The 15,402-nt window shown below is 39.0% G+C and overlaps 2 protein-coding genes across 2 annotated transcripts; both read right to left on the minus strand.

Moving 5' to 3' along the window:
- Positions 1 to 329: 329 nt before the first annotated feature.
- Positions 330 to 7,745, minus strand: LOC111339841 (uncharacterized). Its single transcript, XM_022946571.2, has 3 exons — positions 7,588 to 7,745; positions 4,397 to 4,709; positions 330 to 3,297 (listed from the first exon to the last, which is right to left on the minus strand). Exons 2-3 carry the CDS (start codon positions 4,679 to 4,681, stop codon positions 1,255 to 1,257), a joined length of 2,328 nt encoding a protein of 775 aa, XP_022802306.2. The 5' UTR covers positions 4,682 to 4,709; positions 7,588 to 7,745; the 3' UTR covers positions 330 to 1,254.
- An 891-nt stretch (positions 7,746 to 8,636) lies between these two features.
- On the minus strand, positions 8,637 to 15,390 carry LOC111340365 (chaperone Ric-8A). The gene is made up of 5 exons (XM_022947209.2): positions 14,574 to 15,390; positions 13,496 to 13,853; positions 12,316 to 12,579; positions 11,234 to 11,447; positions 8,637 to 10,081 (listed from the first exon to the last, which is right to left on the minus strand). Exons 1-5 carry the CDS (start codon positions 15,359 to 15,361, stop codon positions 9,810 to 9,812), a joined length of 1,896 nt encoding a protein of 631 aa, XP_022802944.2. The 5' UTR covers positions 15,362 to 15,390; the 3' UTR covers positions 8,637 to 9,809.
- Positions 15,391 to 15,402: the final 12 nt, after the last annotated feature.

A 15,402-nucleotide genomic window follows, 5' to 3' on the forward strand; every position in this document is an offset into this window, starting at 1 on the left:
CAAATATCGAAATGTGGAAAAACTCAGGAATGAAAAATGCAATTTAAGTGCACATGCGCTTCTTGGTACACGTTTGTCTTAAACGCGGACCTCTCTACCTGCCGCCCCTTACTTGAAAAGTCTTCTTCATTTTAATTGGCTAAGTAGTCGAGCTCTAGTGGCTGATGGCGAAAACTGCTTAAGTCCGATTACAAGTGTTTCATTAAACAATTTGGACAAGAAACAGCCAATTAGGCCAAGAAATAAAGACTTAAATGTAAGAACTATTCGTTTTGGCGCATTTCGTTATTGACACAATTTTACAAGTAATTCCTGCTCTGTTCAATAAACGCGTTTCAAAATCTCTACTTTAATCATTCTTTACACCCACCAAGATGAGACAACACTGGTCTGGAATTACGAATCCATAGCCATCAATGGTGTGGGCGAGAGAAAAACAACCCCTCTTAATCCTCGCGGCTAGTCGCTTATTTTGCTACTTATTGCAACTCATTTCCACAAAGAATGACTAGACCTGGTTCTGAAACACAACGATACGAAAAGGCAGGCACAAAAGACTTAAATAGTGCAGGTACTCCAAAACTGTGAGGTAATTTTTTAAGGCCAAAAGTTATTTCAATGATAGTTATCAGTAAGTTATCGTAAAAATACGGGAATTCGCTGTTGTAGTGGTTGATTTCTAAAGTAAAATGTGCGTTGAAAATATCAAAGTCCACAACGGAGTCCCTCTGTACCATACATAGTCACCCGTCAAGCGAAGGGGCTGAAATCAGAATATTACGTCATTTCTACTTTTCTGGGTTATAATTGGTCTTCTCAGTGAACCGAAAGAGTGATGGAAAGGAAGTTGTTCGGTTGGGAGCAGGAAGCGTTGCGTGATAACCCGACGAACAACGATGAATGAAATTTGAACTAAATATAAATTATAGTCCTTTAAGACCATCAGTCAGCCTGAATACAGTCACTACATTCTTCTTCTTTGCACATCTTTATTCTGTGAAACTAGTCAAACCCTCTAGAAAAGATGACTGAATGTTTTCACTATTGATGTCGTTCGACTCAGTTGCTAAAGTTGACTAAATAAAGTTGTCACAGGCATACTTTACTCAATACATGGCATCAGGGTTTTCACTCGTTTAAATCAGACTTCAGTTCCTTAGCCCTCTTATTTGAAAGTTGTGATGGGCACAAGACCTGTTCCTTTTCGTATCAACATTGTAGTACCTTGAGCAAATACATCACCAAAGAGAAGCCTCAGATTGCCGTTTCACGACAATTCGGGTCTAAGGTACGTGAGCAAGCGTGGCACTTCTTAGCGTTCTCATCGTTGTGGCATGTACATGACCTACAAACTCTGCTTCCCGGCTTTGACAGCTCCACAGCTCCAAGTCCGCGTGTCGTGGCACACATGTCACAGATTTTTTTCTCTGGAGGATTTAAGAACGTGCAACGAAGACAGGACCAGTCTCCTCTGCTAATTTCTAAGCCCTGTTCACTCTTTCCTTTAAGGACCTTAAGGTTCGCAAATTGATGTTCTCCTTTGGTCTCTTTGCAAGGATCAGTTAAATAAATTTCCTTGCACTTTCCACAGGCTAATTTAAAGCAAAAACGGCAAATGCTTGTCGCTTGTACCGCACAGAAATCACACATGCTGTTTTTGACTTTGCTGGATTGTTTCGCTGCACAAGCCTCGTGTGACGATGCAGTTCGAGCAACTGGTACGGTTCCAGTTTGAAAAACTTCCAGTGAACCTTGAGGAGGATTTTGAACTTTTAATGCTGGGAAATGACGAGCTGAACTATCCTCTTTTTGAGTAGAATTCCTGGTCGTTTGAGGCTGCACAGGTGATGAGGGTTTCTCTAACAAATGACTCCTCCCTTCAGTTGCACCAGAGTTGATATTGTACACAGCTGTGTTACCAGATGTTACAGGACTTTCAATATGACTGCGTAATCTGTGTGTTTGTCGCGAATTAGCAGCTTCCTCCGCATTAGGATTATGCTCGACATTTGTTTGCTGCCTCTTGTGTTCGCTGGATGTGTTTCTCCGCTGCTGAGAAGCTTTTGTAGTTTTACTACCGTGAGATGGCTCATCGTTACCTGGCAACTGATAGGCGGAACTCACATGCGTCTCGCGCTCCATCTCAGTCAAGCCGCGTGGAGCACAAGAGCTGGACGTTTGCTGAATTGTCGGTAATTTGCCTTCAAAGTGTTTCCCACCCTCTTTCGTGCGCAAAGATTTATCTAATCCATTGGATGCATTATTCTGACAGTAACAACCATTAGTATCCCTCAGGTTCACATACCTGGTGTCTATGCCATGTGCACTTGGGCCAGCTCCTGTTAAACAGCTGAACGAATGGCCATTACTAAGCAAAGCCGGTTGCTTTTTAGGATCTCTAATTTCATCTTTAGGGTTACCGTGATAGTGTGACGAACCAACTTGAGGGAAAGTGCAGTAAAGTGAATCAACGCCATGCTGCTGGCCTCCTTTCGCGTTAGCAGGGAACTGTAGACGGCCTGTTGGAGGTTTTGCAGCATACTGGCTATCACTGGACTTTTCTTTTAGAGTGACACTCTTTCTAGCATGATCACAAGGAGAACCATCTGATGTCTGGTCGTACGCATGCTCAGTTTTGCTTCCTTCAGGACTTACACCATACAAATCGTTGTCTGTAAGCCGTCCCGAGTCAACACTTCCTGGTGTTACTTTGTGATTTGGTAGTTCAGCAACAGATATGTGTCTGTTATTGGCTGTACGCTTATTTGCACGATTACTAGCATCTACAGCACGACTGTCCGTTACTTTTGACAGAACAGAGAGGTTCATTGAAGATCCGCTAGAGCTGCTGCTGCTAGTTTGGTTCCCTGACGCTAATTCATCTGGCCGTCTGACTCTCTCTTTGATGTTGTCTGTGGACGTCCTCGGGATGAACCCATGAGACGATACGTCATCTCCCTGTCGTTCGTCAATTTTTCGCCGTTTATAGACAATTCTTTGGTCTAGATAACGAATAGCTTCTTCCACGGTACGCTTTCTTAACCTTGCTTTGACAATTTCCACCAATGGAATACTTCTGCTTGAAATTTGACTCTGAATTTCCTCCATCAGTTGTAACTCCACCTGTAGTAAAAAAAGGTTGAAGGACGCCCAAATGGGATTTTTTCTTTCAGAATCTGTCAAAGACACTTTCTGTTCATCTATTTCTGTGTAGCCGAGAAACTCCAAAACAGTCAAAATGAAGTCCTTGTCTTTCAGTTGTTTTTCAATGTTGCATTTAAAAAATGCAGTGTAAAGCTGTTGGAGAAGAAATGAAAATTTGTAAGTCCACCAAAATCCTCAACTCGCAGTGGCCGAGAGTAGCCACTGGAAGTTAATTCCACAAGTGAAAAGTTAGTCAGGACATCAGCATCACTAGGTGATTATAACACAGCCCCTTGGCCCTTAAAGTCCCAGGAGTGATTAACATGTAACTACTCCCTATAATATATCCATACAATATCCAGCAAACAGCTCAACCGCCTCCCGGTTAGCTCAATTGGTTATAGCGCCGGATTGTGTTGCGCGGGAGGTCGAGGGTTTGAGCCCCGGCCGGACCAATACTCATGGTCTTAAAATAAGTGAGGAGAATTTGCTACCTTTCTATAATCAAGAAATGGATAGATATTCAAGTCTTCTCCCGTCTTCTGCAGGGTTAGGGGTAGGAGACGCTAATTTCCCATGCACGAGATTACTGCGTGGTGGATGTCATCCCCTGGGTGGGATGGGTGGGTGTTGGCCTCAAAAAGCCCCTATGAGGAGTGGTCAATTAACCTATGTCTGTATGTATGTATGTATGTATGTATGTATGTATGTATGTAATGAGAGTACTCAAACTTATCAAGTAGAAGTTGTCCTCTCCATACAACACCAAATTGTTGTAAGTGATTTTACAAGGAACAGAGTATCAGCAAGAGGAGAGAATTAGCAATCAGAACCTGACCAATCACAACTGACTTAAAAACTGGGTTAAACTGCAGAGTAACTTGTCAGATTAAGAAAATTGTGAAGAGAAATTGCTGAATCTGACTTTTCACAGTCTTCAATATTCATAAATGAACTTCTCAATTTGCCTTTTAATCCACTATTTTTTAACTCAACATTTGAGAACCACCTGAAATGTGCATCTCAAATGGGCAAACTCAAGTTGCATAAAGGCATACAAAAAGAAACTCACAAATCTTTTGCAGTCTCTTGCCCATTCATTACCATAAGGAACTATTCAATCAGAGAAAAAACTCTAAAAGTCACCAATAATTTCCATATCATAGGTTATTTCCAAAGAAAAAACTCCAAAGCCCTCTTTTAGTGCCAGAGAGGAAAAATTCAAAGAAAATCACCAATATACAGAAGGTACCTTAACAGAGTGGTACTCTTTACGCCAGGGGAATCTCCACAAGTTCAATCCATATTTCTCCAGACTGTTTATTCCAGCCTTCATCATTTTAAAGAAGTCTTCATGCTCATCAAAATACTGAGCAATTCTCACTATGTCTTTATAAAAATCCACTCCATATGCAAATCTGTCTCCAGGTTCAACAATGCTCAAGAATTCCTTAGAGATCCTCTCAAGCCACTTTTCCTCAATTCCACCATTTGAGTGATATTCTATGTATTGACTTATCAAATATCCTGTATCCATTCCCTTGAACTTTACACCACTTTTAAGCCTGGAAAAAAAATCATATCGCATCTTTAAAAAAAAAAAAAACAAAAACGACAACAAAACAAAACAAAGCTAAAGAAAAAAAAAATAAAAACACACCAAAAAAAAAAACCTAAAAACACTCAGAGTAAACTGTTTTGCATTTCAGCTTTTCAGAGATTTTTTTCAAAGATTTAACAAAGAAATTACAGGAATTTGTTTTCAGGTTTAAGAAAAGAGAGGGACAAAAACCTGCAAATCTGAATGGGAACATCAGACATGAGTAAACAAACAATGTAGTATCTTACTTAAATTAACATACTAATTGTAACAGCTGGTATGTTAACCACTTGTTTTGGGGCTTGATGTTACTAAAAATTTTCCTTCCAAAGTTCACATGACCTTGCCAAATTTACTTGCCAGCTGCAATGCTGAATTCTTTGTTTGAAAACGCTCACAAAACTGCCAGCTACACAGTTTAGGCAAAACCACCATAATTTCAATCATAAAATCCAAGCTGTCTTCAAATCTTCTTGGCTATCAAGAGTCACCTACAGCTCTGGGTTGAAGCGTCCACTTTGAATTCTTTTTTATCATCTAAAACCTTGCAGACTATTGTTGTCATAGCTTTTCCTTGATTCTGAGCTATTTTCAGTTTAAAATTAACTCCAAATGGTGGTATTTTGAGGAATCTAGCAAATGTTTACTGGAATTTGCAGAACATGTAGATTGCCGTAAAACTGTATTTAATTTAGAAATTACTGTCATTTTAGTTTTCATTTTCTAGTTTCATTGAACAATCATGACAACAAAAATATATTTATTCTCAGAAATTAAATAAATGTTCACTGAATCTCACCAAAACAAACTTTTTGGTAAACATTCAGCATTTAAAAGGTGCCAGAGGGGAATTACAGGTAATCCCAATTATGCCAGGACCATCAGACTTTTCACATAAGAGATATTCATAGGAAAAATATCTACCAACCTAAACAGTATAGAGAAGCATTTACATGAAAGACTAGTAAAGTTTTATAGACGAGTGTAAAATTTGTGTAGCATGTTCTTAGATCAGCTTTAAAGTATTTATCCATTGCTAACACACATTGATCAGTTCTTTTTTTTAAGCAAGGAAATTAGTTAGCACAAATTAGGCCCAGTTCAACTGTCGAATTTCACGTGCCGAGCCTAACTCCTATTTTAGTGGACTAAAATAGTTAATACGGCATTTGATTCAAACGTCAAATTTAACTCTATCACATTTAACTCTGTTCACTGTCAATATTCCCAGGCGCACTACTTTAGGCCCAGTTCAAACGTCAAATTTCACATGTGCCGAACTTAACTCCTATTTTAGTCCACTAAAATAGCTAAATACGGAATTTGATTCAAACGTCGAATTTAATTCAGTTGAATTTAACTCTGTTCGCTTGCGATATTCCCAGGTGCACTACTTATTTGCTAGACAAAGACGTCTATTGAGCATTTGCTTAATTGCTTCACTGATGCTCTTGTTTTGCTGTTTGTTTTTGCTTCTTTATCTTGGCTTTTCATCATGATACTTTCACTTGATTCACGTTCCATCATTTCATTGAAACATGACCCACAATATTCCACAGAGTTTCCTACTTTCCACCCAGGAGTACCCTCTTCGTTTTCAAAAACCGAACACCTCACACAAAAATGATTACCGCATGTCAAACAACTGTATTTTATCTTTTCAAAGCAAGAACTACAAATTCCTTTGTCTCCCACCATTTTTTTGTGCTGTTTTGGCTTTTTCGCACATGGCATTCATAGAATTCCTGGGGAGTTGTGGGTAATAAATGAATTATGATAATTTCCTGTAATTCATGCATTAAGTTCAGCACATGTGAGATGCGACCTTTGAATCAAAAGTTGAACCTGAGTCGAATCTTCGACTGTTTCAGTCGCAGATACGGTAAAAGTCGCATTTAATTTAAAACAGTGGAATTTAATTGATTCAAACGTCCCACTTCACATGCATTTAACTCTTGCATTAAGTTCGGCACATGTGAAATTAGACGTTTGAACCGGGCCTTAGTTAGTTCTCGTGTAATAATTTTTTTTCTTTAATTTCAATTACTTTGTCAAAAGCTTAATCCCCTGACACTTACATGAAGTTTACCAACCTAGCCACCTATTAAATGAATTGACAGGAAATGAAGAATTTAAGGACTCTTGTAAAACGCTACCGAAAAATTCCTTGTCAGGACTTTTCGTATTTAGTTTTCCAATTTTCACTTCGCAAGGAACAGTTCAGTTAATTTTATCCAGTGGACTATTCACAAAAGATAAACTCTCCTAGGTAACACTTCCTCCAGATGTATATAAAAACGTCACAGCGTATCATTCAATGGAGAAATGAAGGCTTGTCAACACGTCTTTAAAACCCCCTTTGACTGCTATTAACTAAGGATGATCTGAGTAGAAAATGAAACCGGAAGCGTATCTTTCGGGGGATCACCGCCACATATTTATAGAAAATCAAAATTGACTTCCTTACAAACCTTCGTTGCGCCCTAGATAGAAATTACGCTAAATTTCGCAAGAAAAATGCATATTGTTTCCCCAAAAGAAAAAGATAATCTTAACAAAATTCTAACATCCAAAGAATCTTATATCGTGTTAAAACGAGCGTCTATGCCTGTCAGCTTGCACCATCTCGATCAAAAGTGGGAAAAGGGATCGAAACGAAACATTACGGGCGTCTTCGCATAAGTCCTACGGATTTCGATCGATCCTTAATTTCAATATGATCACGAAGATCTGTTGTAGTACATAACGAAGTAGCCACAAAACATAAGCGAAGTAAAATATGCTTCGTTAATCACTGTGCACGACATAACAATCCCATTTGATCAACCACAAAAAACACGTACCGCAGTTAAATCAGTCGCCTTGAAATAACTTCAACAGACTGTTGAAGTGCGTAGAATCGAAGTATTTCCAAGTGTCTATTCATAAAGATATGTTGCTTGACATCCTCGGGGTTTTCGCCTTCTTAATAATCATAACGAACTAAGGATAACGAAGTAGGGAATTATGGGATTGGTGTTCAGTGGCCTCCTCACCTCTAGTGTCCAGGTTTTTGTCAGTCGATCGGTCCCCTCCTGAGGGTGGGGTGGGTTAAGGTGCTTCTTTAACATCTCCTTGGAGATGGCCAGTAGAAACTCGAGCTATTCATGTCAATCATATGTATCCCCAAGCATGCCCGGTTAACCGTGCTAGTACGTCCTTCAATTTCATTTTTTTGAGATTTGTTTGGAGATGTGGTCATCACATTGGGTTTTCCGAGCGTCACAGCTAGCTGACCAAAGAAGGGTGCTGTGTTAGCACTTCAGGACTTCGGCAGTGCTGTGACTACTTCTCGTCAAGGAATAATTTTTCTATGCTTATTTCAATTCTCAACTTGAAAAAAACAAACACTTAAAAAAAAAAAAGAAAGGTTAGACGAATGGAGAGGAAAGTTTAAAACAGGTAGTCTGTTTCATTTCCAAGTCACCTGTACTGATACAATGTAGCGGAAATTAATTCGTTTTACTCTCGGTTCTTTAGCATTTAAGTTACGCTTGCATCCCGTGTTGTTTCTCTCACTGAGGGATGTTTTGCAAGTCCAAAAAAGAAAAGAACAGCTCATCACATTCCGCTCTTTGCAAATGTTTTCAGCAGCACGAAAATGTCACAATCTAAAATAGAAAGGGATTCCATATCGATTGTATCGCTAGACAAACAGAGCACCTTATAAAAAGTGAGGACTAAGCATCTGCAGGATCAACGAACGTACAAGAATTTTTTAAGGAAAAAAGCACAAAATTCGTCTTATATTAATTTCCCAAAAAAATATATATCATTTCACCATATATAACCTAGCTTGTAAAGCTAGCAGCGGATAATGTGAGCCAGCGTTTTGAACGAAAACAAAACTGGATAGCTCAGATGATGTTTTATTTCTTTCAAGATAACAACTTAAACTAAGCGAAATTGCGAGGTATCAAGTTTTAGGTAACAAGCAGACCCCTTTTTCCAAAGTTCGTCTCCTTTGCGAGTAAAAGGATTCCAGTAAGGATTAACAGTGGATCGTGTGAACTGATTGTCTGGGTGAGAATACTTTAAAGCAGGACTATTGTCATTGACAGTGATTGCTTCAAGCTGGTTTATTTAGCCTGCAGAGCAGGCGTTCTTGCGGAGTTTGGGCTTTCTGTTTTATTATCCAGACCGCGCGTAAAATGGAGCGAGGCGAAAAATTAGGAGGCGGGGGGAGGGGGAGAGGAGAGAAGGGTCCTTTCCCTAGCCCTAACCTCTCCCTCTCCCCCCACCTTCTAATTGTTCGCCTCGCTCCGTTTTACGCGCGGTCTGGAAAATAAAATAGAAAGCCCGAAGTCCTAATTTTCGCCCAAACTCCACAAGAACGCCTGCTCTGCAGGCTAGGTTTACTGGAGTCCAGCAAGTAGCATGGATACTTATGTTGACGTAACAAACAACAGTCCTTTCCAGGACTTCTCTTTCCCAGACGACCAACCACTTAAGGTAATAGTCTTTCTATAGCTTGTACTGATTCATAAGAGAAATGCAGCGTGGTTGTTTGTAACAAGCTTATCATGCTTGATAAAGGATACAAGTGCGTTCTGCTTGTCTTAGTTGTAACGATGGGTCTCCCTTGTTATCGTTACGTTATCATTTAGACTTACGATAACTTATTTTCCATTCGACTGGTGAGCCGGCAATAATGCCAAAGATGAAATTATTTAACCCCATCATGTCGTCAATTTAGCCTGACTTCCTAACGAAACAAAATAGTGCCGACCAAATAATTTACAGCAGAGTTTCAACTGGTGGCTTAAAAGGAAACTGTCACTTCAGAAAATTCGTATCCAAAATAAAATATGTGTAGAATAAAAGGGAGAAATTCAAAGACAACTTAACACGACGGATTTCCTGGTTTGACTTAATTGCGATTAATTTGGAACGATAATTTTTAGTTGCACTCAGAACATATTTTACACTCAGTATCGCAAATTAAAACTATTAAGAAGATCTTTCAATCCTTTAAAAAATAATCTACTATGAATTTTTGTCGGCGACTGCCATAGTCCTCTTCACTCTATGACGACTTTCTTTCGTCTACGTTTCCATTACTGATTGACTCGGAATCTCCAGCGAGTTCATCCTCTTGTTCTGTGGACTGTTCACCCACAGCTTGTGCCCCTTGAAACTCCTGAGGTCTGCCATCAGGGCCCACCTGAGCTGTCCTAATCAAACCCTTCCTATTAAGGTCTTGGATCAGACCAGCCAGTTTCTCAGCTTCTTCTTCCTTCTCTTGCTCAGTCATTTCATCTAGCGGATTGGGTTTCCCATCATCCTTTGGAATAGCACCTGACAACAAAACAATGTTAACATCGTCAAATACTCATTGACATCACAAAAAAGAAAGTGCAGCCATCTTTTATCATAAAGAGGGCCAAAATAAGATGAACGCCTTCGTATTTAGATGTAATTTTCCCTGACTTCGCGTGAAATTCTCTGACTTTTCCCTTCCTTTGAAGAAATTTGTTTTTCCCTGACTTTTACCTGACCCATGGCAACCAAGCGTACTGACATCAGAATAAAAAGGGTTAAAATCAGTGCCTCAACCAGGATGTTTTGACATTGAACTAATTAGAGTATTCAAGACACTGCTGATTTGAATCAACTTTCTTTGTATGGCAATCTGGGTATCCCATCCCTCCCCTCCCATCCCTCCCCTCCCACCCTCCCCTCTCCTCCCACAAACAGACCATGGAACTGTTACACTGTGCAGAGATAATACACACAGTGTAACAGCTGAGTAGTACAGCTAGTTCATTGCACTTCTGAAAGTGAAAAATACTACTAAGTACTAGTCTGTACAAGAATGTCCGTCTTTGAATTTCCTTCAAAACACCAACAGAGTTAAATAACGTATGCACATGCGCTAGGTTTTGCCACAGAAAAATGATTTTTTGAGTAGTTTGCAGGGTTGATTTCCTATTCTGTTGCTTCAAGGCGTCGTTTTCCTTCCCGATTTTCTTTTACAGAACAACCTCCAATAACTTGGTACACCCCCTAAAAATTTTCTAAAGTTAATTTTCTCCTTAAAACTTCTGGAAATAGGCAAATGCCTTTGGCGAAAACAAAGTTCCTCGGTTTTAAATGCCAGCCCTTGTTATTTTCCATTAATTTCGCCAAATTTTAGACCTAGAACACTTGAGCCCGCATTGATGACCGCATACCCTCTGACGTAGCATTTCATTATTCAGCCCTGTCCAAAATACCTGAAAACGTATTTTCTCTCTCTCTCACTTTTTCCTTTGGAAGCATTATATAGCGCTGATCGACATGCATCTGAAACTGGCTTTTTGCAAGCATCCCATATGTTCCTTTCCCAAAACCTTTTTGGTGTTCCTCTTTCTCTCTCCTTAAATATTCTCACAACAACATGACGACATGACCAGACCAAGTGATTACTTTCTGCTCTTGAAATATTAAAACCTTCATAAAGAAACTCACCAATCATAGGATCAATCTGTGCCTTATCCATGGCATATTCTTCAGTCTCAGAATCATCATCGTCCGAAGAGTAATCTCCACTGCTCTGTGCCTGAACACCGCCCATAAGCCCACGTGAAGCCAACAGCCCTGCAGCATTGCCATAGCCGGTGTATTTAATAAGACGATTGACATTCTCCTTACAGAGAACAAATAGGAAATCTGCCACAAGCTCCTGACGAAAAAAGGAATTCCCAGATTTAACACTTACTTATCCTTGACAAAGTTCCTTGCAGGGTTGCATTCTCGTTTCAGAAAAGTTAACACTTGTGCCCTCAAAGAACCAATTTTTTTCGGAAAAATCCACTTTTTGGCATTAAGCAATCAAATAGGTCTATTTAATGGAAAATCAGGTGAAAAAGTCAGGGTTAGGGTATCTTTTAGGGTTAGGGTTAAGTAAATTTCTTATCATTTACTATTTAGCTAATTTCAGAAAATATTATGAACAGCAATTTTAAAAATTCTTAGGTCAATTATAGTTTTGGCAAAAACTTAATATATAACTTGTGTGATTAAAAAAAAAACATGTAACATCTAAGAAAATACTAGTTTAAAAGTCAAGAGTTTGGCACTGCACTGAATCTTGGAATGATTACACTCATGGTTAGCATTAAAAATAAAAATGCTCTCCATTTGACTCAAGATGTGCATATTTGTCCTTCCATCTCATGAACTTTGTGGGAAACATTGAAACAGTCTAAACAAACATAGAGGCGTGGTGGCCTCATGGTTGATGCCCTCAACTGCGGATCGAGTGGTCTGGGTTCAAGCCCCGGCTAGGGACATTGTGTTGTGTTCTTAGGCAAGACACTTCACTCTCACAGTCTCTCTCTTCACCCAGGTGTATGAATGGGTACTGGCGAATTCAATGCTGGGGGTAACCCCGTAATGGACTAGCATTTCATCCAAGGGGGGTAGAATTACTCCTAGTCGCTTCCTGCTACAGAAACCGGAGTTAAGCACCAGCCTGATGGGCCACATGGCTCATGAGTAGGCTTTACCTTAACTACCTATACAAACAGCCCTACTCTGTACAAACACACCTTGATATCTTCAAGTGGTGATGTCATTAGCCTGACCAAGCCATTCCTTATCAAGTTTCCTTCTTCTGGACGAGTGGTGCCCACCTTTCCCAAGGGTGGTAACACCTCCTGTCGAAGATACTTCCTGATCACTCTGTTTCCACGCGCCATTTGACAAAAAGCACTCAGAAATGGGACAATATCTTCTTGCAGTGTCTGACTGGCACCTTTAAGACGATCATCCAGTATTGTCAACATTGTCTGAACTGTCAGCATATTGTATTTCTAAAAGGCAAATACAGTTATTGACTGGTAAACATGTATATTTGTCAAGTAGCAGTAAGGCTACTAAATGCTTCCTGGACAATCATGAAGCAATTTCATTTAACACTCAAATTGATCATAACTTAGCAGCAGCTATTGTAAAATTTTCTTTGAAAGTAAAGTAAATTGTTAATGTCAAATTTAAATATGTAAAATGTTTTTGCCAGTATGGTTCAGGTATCCTTATTCGATGCTTTACATGCAAGCATGGGACACTAAAAACTGCAGTTCTTGGAGAATGTTTTTTTTTTTCAAAACTATTTGTTAATAATCTAACAAAAGAGCTAACAATTCAGATTGAGTATACAAAATGTTCAAATGAGGCCTTAAACTGCTGCAAAAGTAAAATTTAAAATCCAAGCTTTCACCGATCAACAGATTGAATTGTGTACTTCCTTGTAAACAAGAACACAGATGAGTTAGGCTTAGTATATTATAATCAAATAAGATGGCCTTATCCCGTGGAGCTTGGTATAACCCATCATATAACCACCAATGGAAGTCAAACATCAATTGATATGTTTTCAAAGTTAGTATTATTACTGCAGTAATACTAGCTTTTTTTTTTACTTCTTAGAACATATTTTGTGGAGGCAACTGGTTAGAAAGTCCAACAGATTTCATACTTGTAGTTTACTGTAACATTGATATTTTTGGATCCAGTTGGGCACAATGTTCAGTACCATTCCACTGATGTCAAACCAACTGATCAGTAGAACGTCCCATTAATCTATTCATTCACAATGTGTGGATACAAACGCCAAAGATTATGCACATTCTGGAGGTTACCAACCTAATGTTGAACCACTACTTAATATATCATTTTTAATGTCTGCCAGATTTTCTTACTAGTCCCCTTCACTAACTATACTCAAACCTCAAAGTATATCCTAAACCTCTTCAATGAGCATCTTCTCTCAAAATCTTGCGCAAGTGTTTTACAAACACTGGATGGCATTGTCCACATTAAGTGTTGGAGACAATTAGTTGGCATGTTGGACAAGATATTAATTGCATGATTTGGAAGGTTCTCTGGCTGATCAGACAGTGGCTTGATGTGCACAAACATGGTTCGCACAATAAACACGATCCTTTCACAGTGTTCAAGTGTGTCAGTGCTATCAGCATCAGGCAGATTTATCGTGATGTTAAACATTGTTTTCAGGATTTCTGCAGACATGCGAATCTCATCTTGTGACATGGTGTAAGTCACTGGACTTTCCTCAATCTTGGACCTTTAAAAGAATTACAAGTAATTATCATAATGATTATAACTTTACATAACACAAAATGCAATTGTCAATTAAAGAAATGATTGGAAAGGAAAATTATACACTTAATATCTGGTCACTGTCCTGGAAAAAAAAAAAAAAAGAAGCAAACTTTGTTACAAGAGAAAAGACAATGTAAGGGACACAGGAACGCAAAGAAACAAGGTCCACAGTCCATTAACAAGGAATTGCCTCAAATTTCATTCCAAATTGTATTGTATAAAGTTAAGTCTAACAGGAGTTAGCAGAGGAAACATAGTTACCAGAACTAAATAAGCAGTGTTTGAAGTTCTCTCTCCTTAAGTAAAGTTCAGCAAATCATTGAAAGAATTGGTTCACAGACACTCTACTGATAAGATAAGTTTTAATTTGATTGAAGTGCAACTACATTGTGATAACATATCAACAGGCCCTGGCAGTATAGCCTACCAATTCTCTACAACATACATATTCACTGTAAAATGACATAAAAATTAAATATTGTTGTAAATTTGCGTTGTAGTTTGAAATGACTTCAGATTAAAATGATCCAAACTAGTTTTTTGGATTTGAATTTTACTTTCCCAAATTAGTTGAAAATAATTCGACCTGGAATTCATTCTAAATTACAACAATCTACTTATTTGTGCACTCTAAGGTAAATTAAATAAAGTGTAGCCTTCGCAAAAAATCATTGATATTTACCTTTCAACAACAGTAAGTGCCTGGAGCCTTGCTCCCGTAAACTGTCCACAGCCTTCTCTGACTTTGGTCTCATGACAGATTTTTCTCTGATCCCTCCCTGGAATACAGCTGTCCAAAGCATGAGTTAGGACACAAAAACCACTGTTGGCAATAACGTCCACTCGGGCAGCGTTTTCAAGAGCAGTAAAAAGGAAAAGTAATCTGAGATCAAAGTATTTCACATCGAAAGCCAAGCGGCTGATCTCAAACCATATCTTTACTCTAGCAATGATTGCTTCGATGCATCTGTATTTCAAACATAGTTGACGAGCTGTTTGACTGTGATAGACTACATTACATAAACATTTGAGCGCTTCAACAACTACATCGCTGTGCGCGATAACTCTCTCGCAAGAGCCCTCTCTAGTCTCCTCCTGGTCTTCATATCTTGTTCGCTGTTCTGGTTCTTTTTTAGGAAGACTTTGCGCGGCCTTGGATACTTCTGACATAAGTTCTGCAAGTGAAAGTAGGACTGATGAAGACTTATCAGAAGTAAGCGATCCCAGACCGTCTTTGTCGCGGCTTAAAATCCTCAAGGCACGAAGACCGTGTATTTTGAAAGCAACTCCAAGATCTTTCATAGACAACTCGTTGAGGATCGCATCAATTAATTTCTTTCTAAGACTTAAGTCCACATGGAAGAAGCTAAAAGTCTTTTCATTTCTAGAACAAAACTGTTGAAGTGCTTTCACGGCAGCAGCTTCGTTTTGTGAACCTAAGTTTTCGAGAATGGCAATGAAATTCTCCATGACCTCTACGGCCTTCTACTTTTCGAATACAAGGCTTGGAC

Source organism: Stylophora pistillata, chromosome 3, assembly GCF_964205215.1.
Source record: "Stylophora pistillata chromosome 3, jaStyPist1.2, whole genome shotgun sequence".
Lineage (NCBI taxonomy): Eukaryota > Metazoa > Cnidaria > Anthozoa > Scleractinia > Pocilloporidae > Stylophora > Stylophora pistillata.

Bases quoted from the DNA above. Each gene is read 5' to 3' on its own strand.
- LOC111339841 (XM_022946571.2), bottom strand. From the start codon at position 4,681: ATGGATACAGGATATTTGATAAGTCAATACATAGAATATCACTCAAAT. The intron at 3,298-4,396 runs GTACCTTCTGTA...CTTCTCCAACAG, and splicing joins AAGAGTACCACTCTGTTAAG to CTTTACACTGCATTTTTTAA.
- LOC111340365 (XM_022947209.2), bottom strand. From the start codon at position 15,361: ATGGAGAATTTCATTGCCATTCTCGAAAACTTAGGTTCACAAAACGAA. The intron at 12,580-13,495 runs GTTTGAGTATAG...TTTGCCTTTTAG, and splicing joins GGTTTAGGATATACTTTGAG to AAATACAATATGCTGACAGT. The intron at 11,448-12,315 runs GTGTGTTTGTAC...TTTTTTCGTCAG, and splicing joins CACCACTTGAAGATATCAAG to GAGCTTGTGGCAGATTTCCT.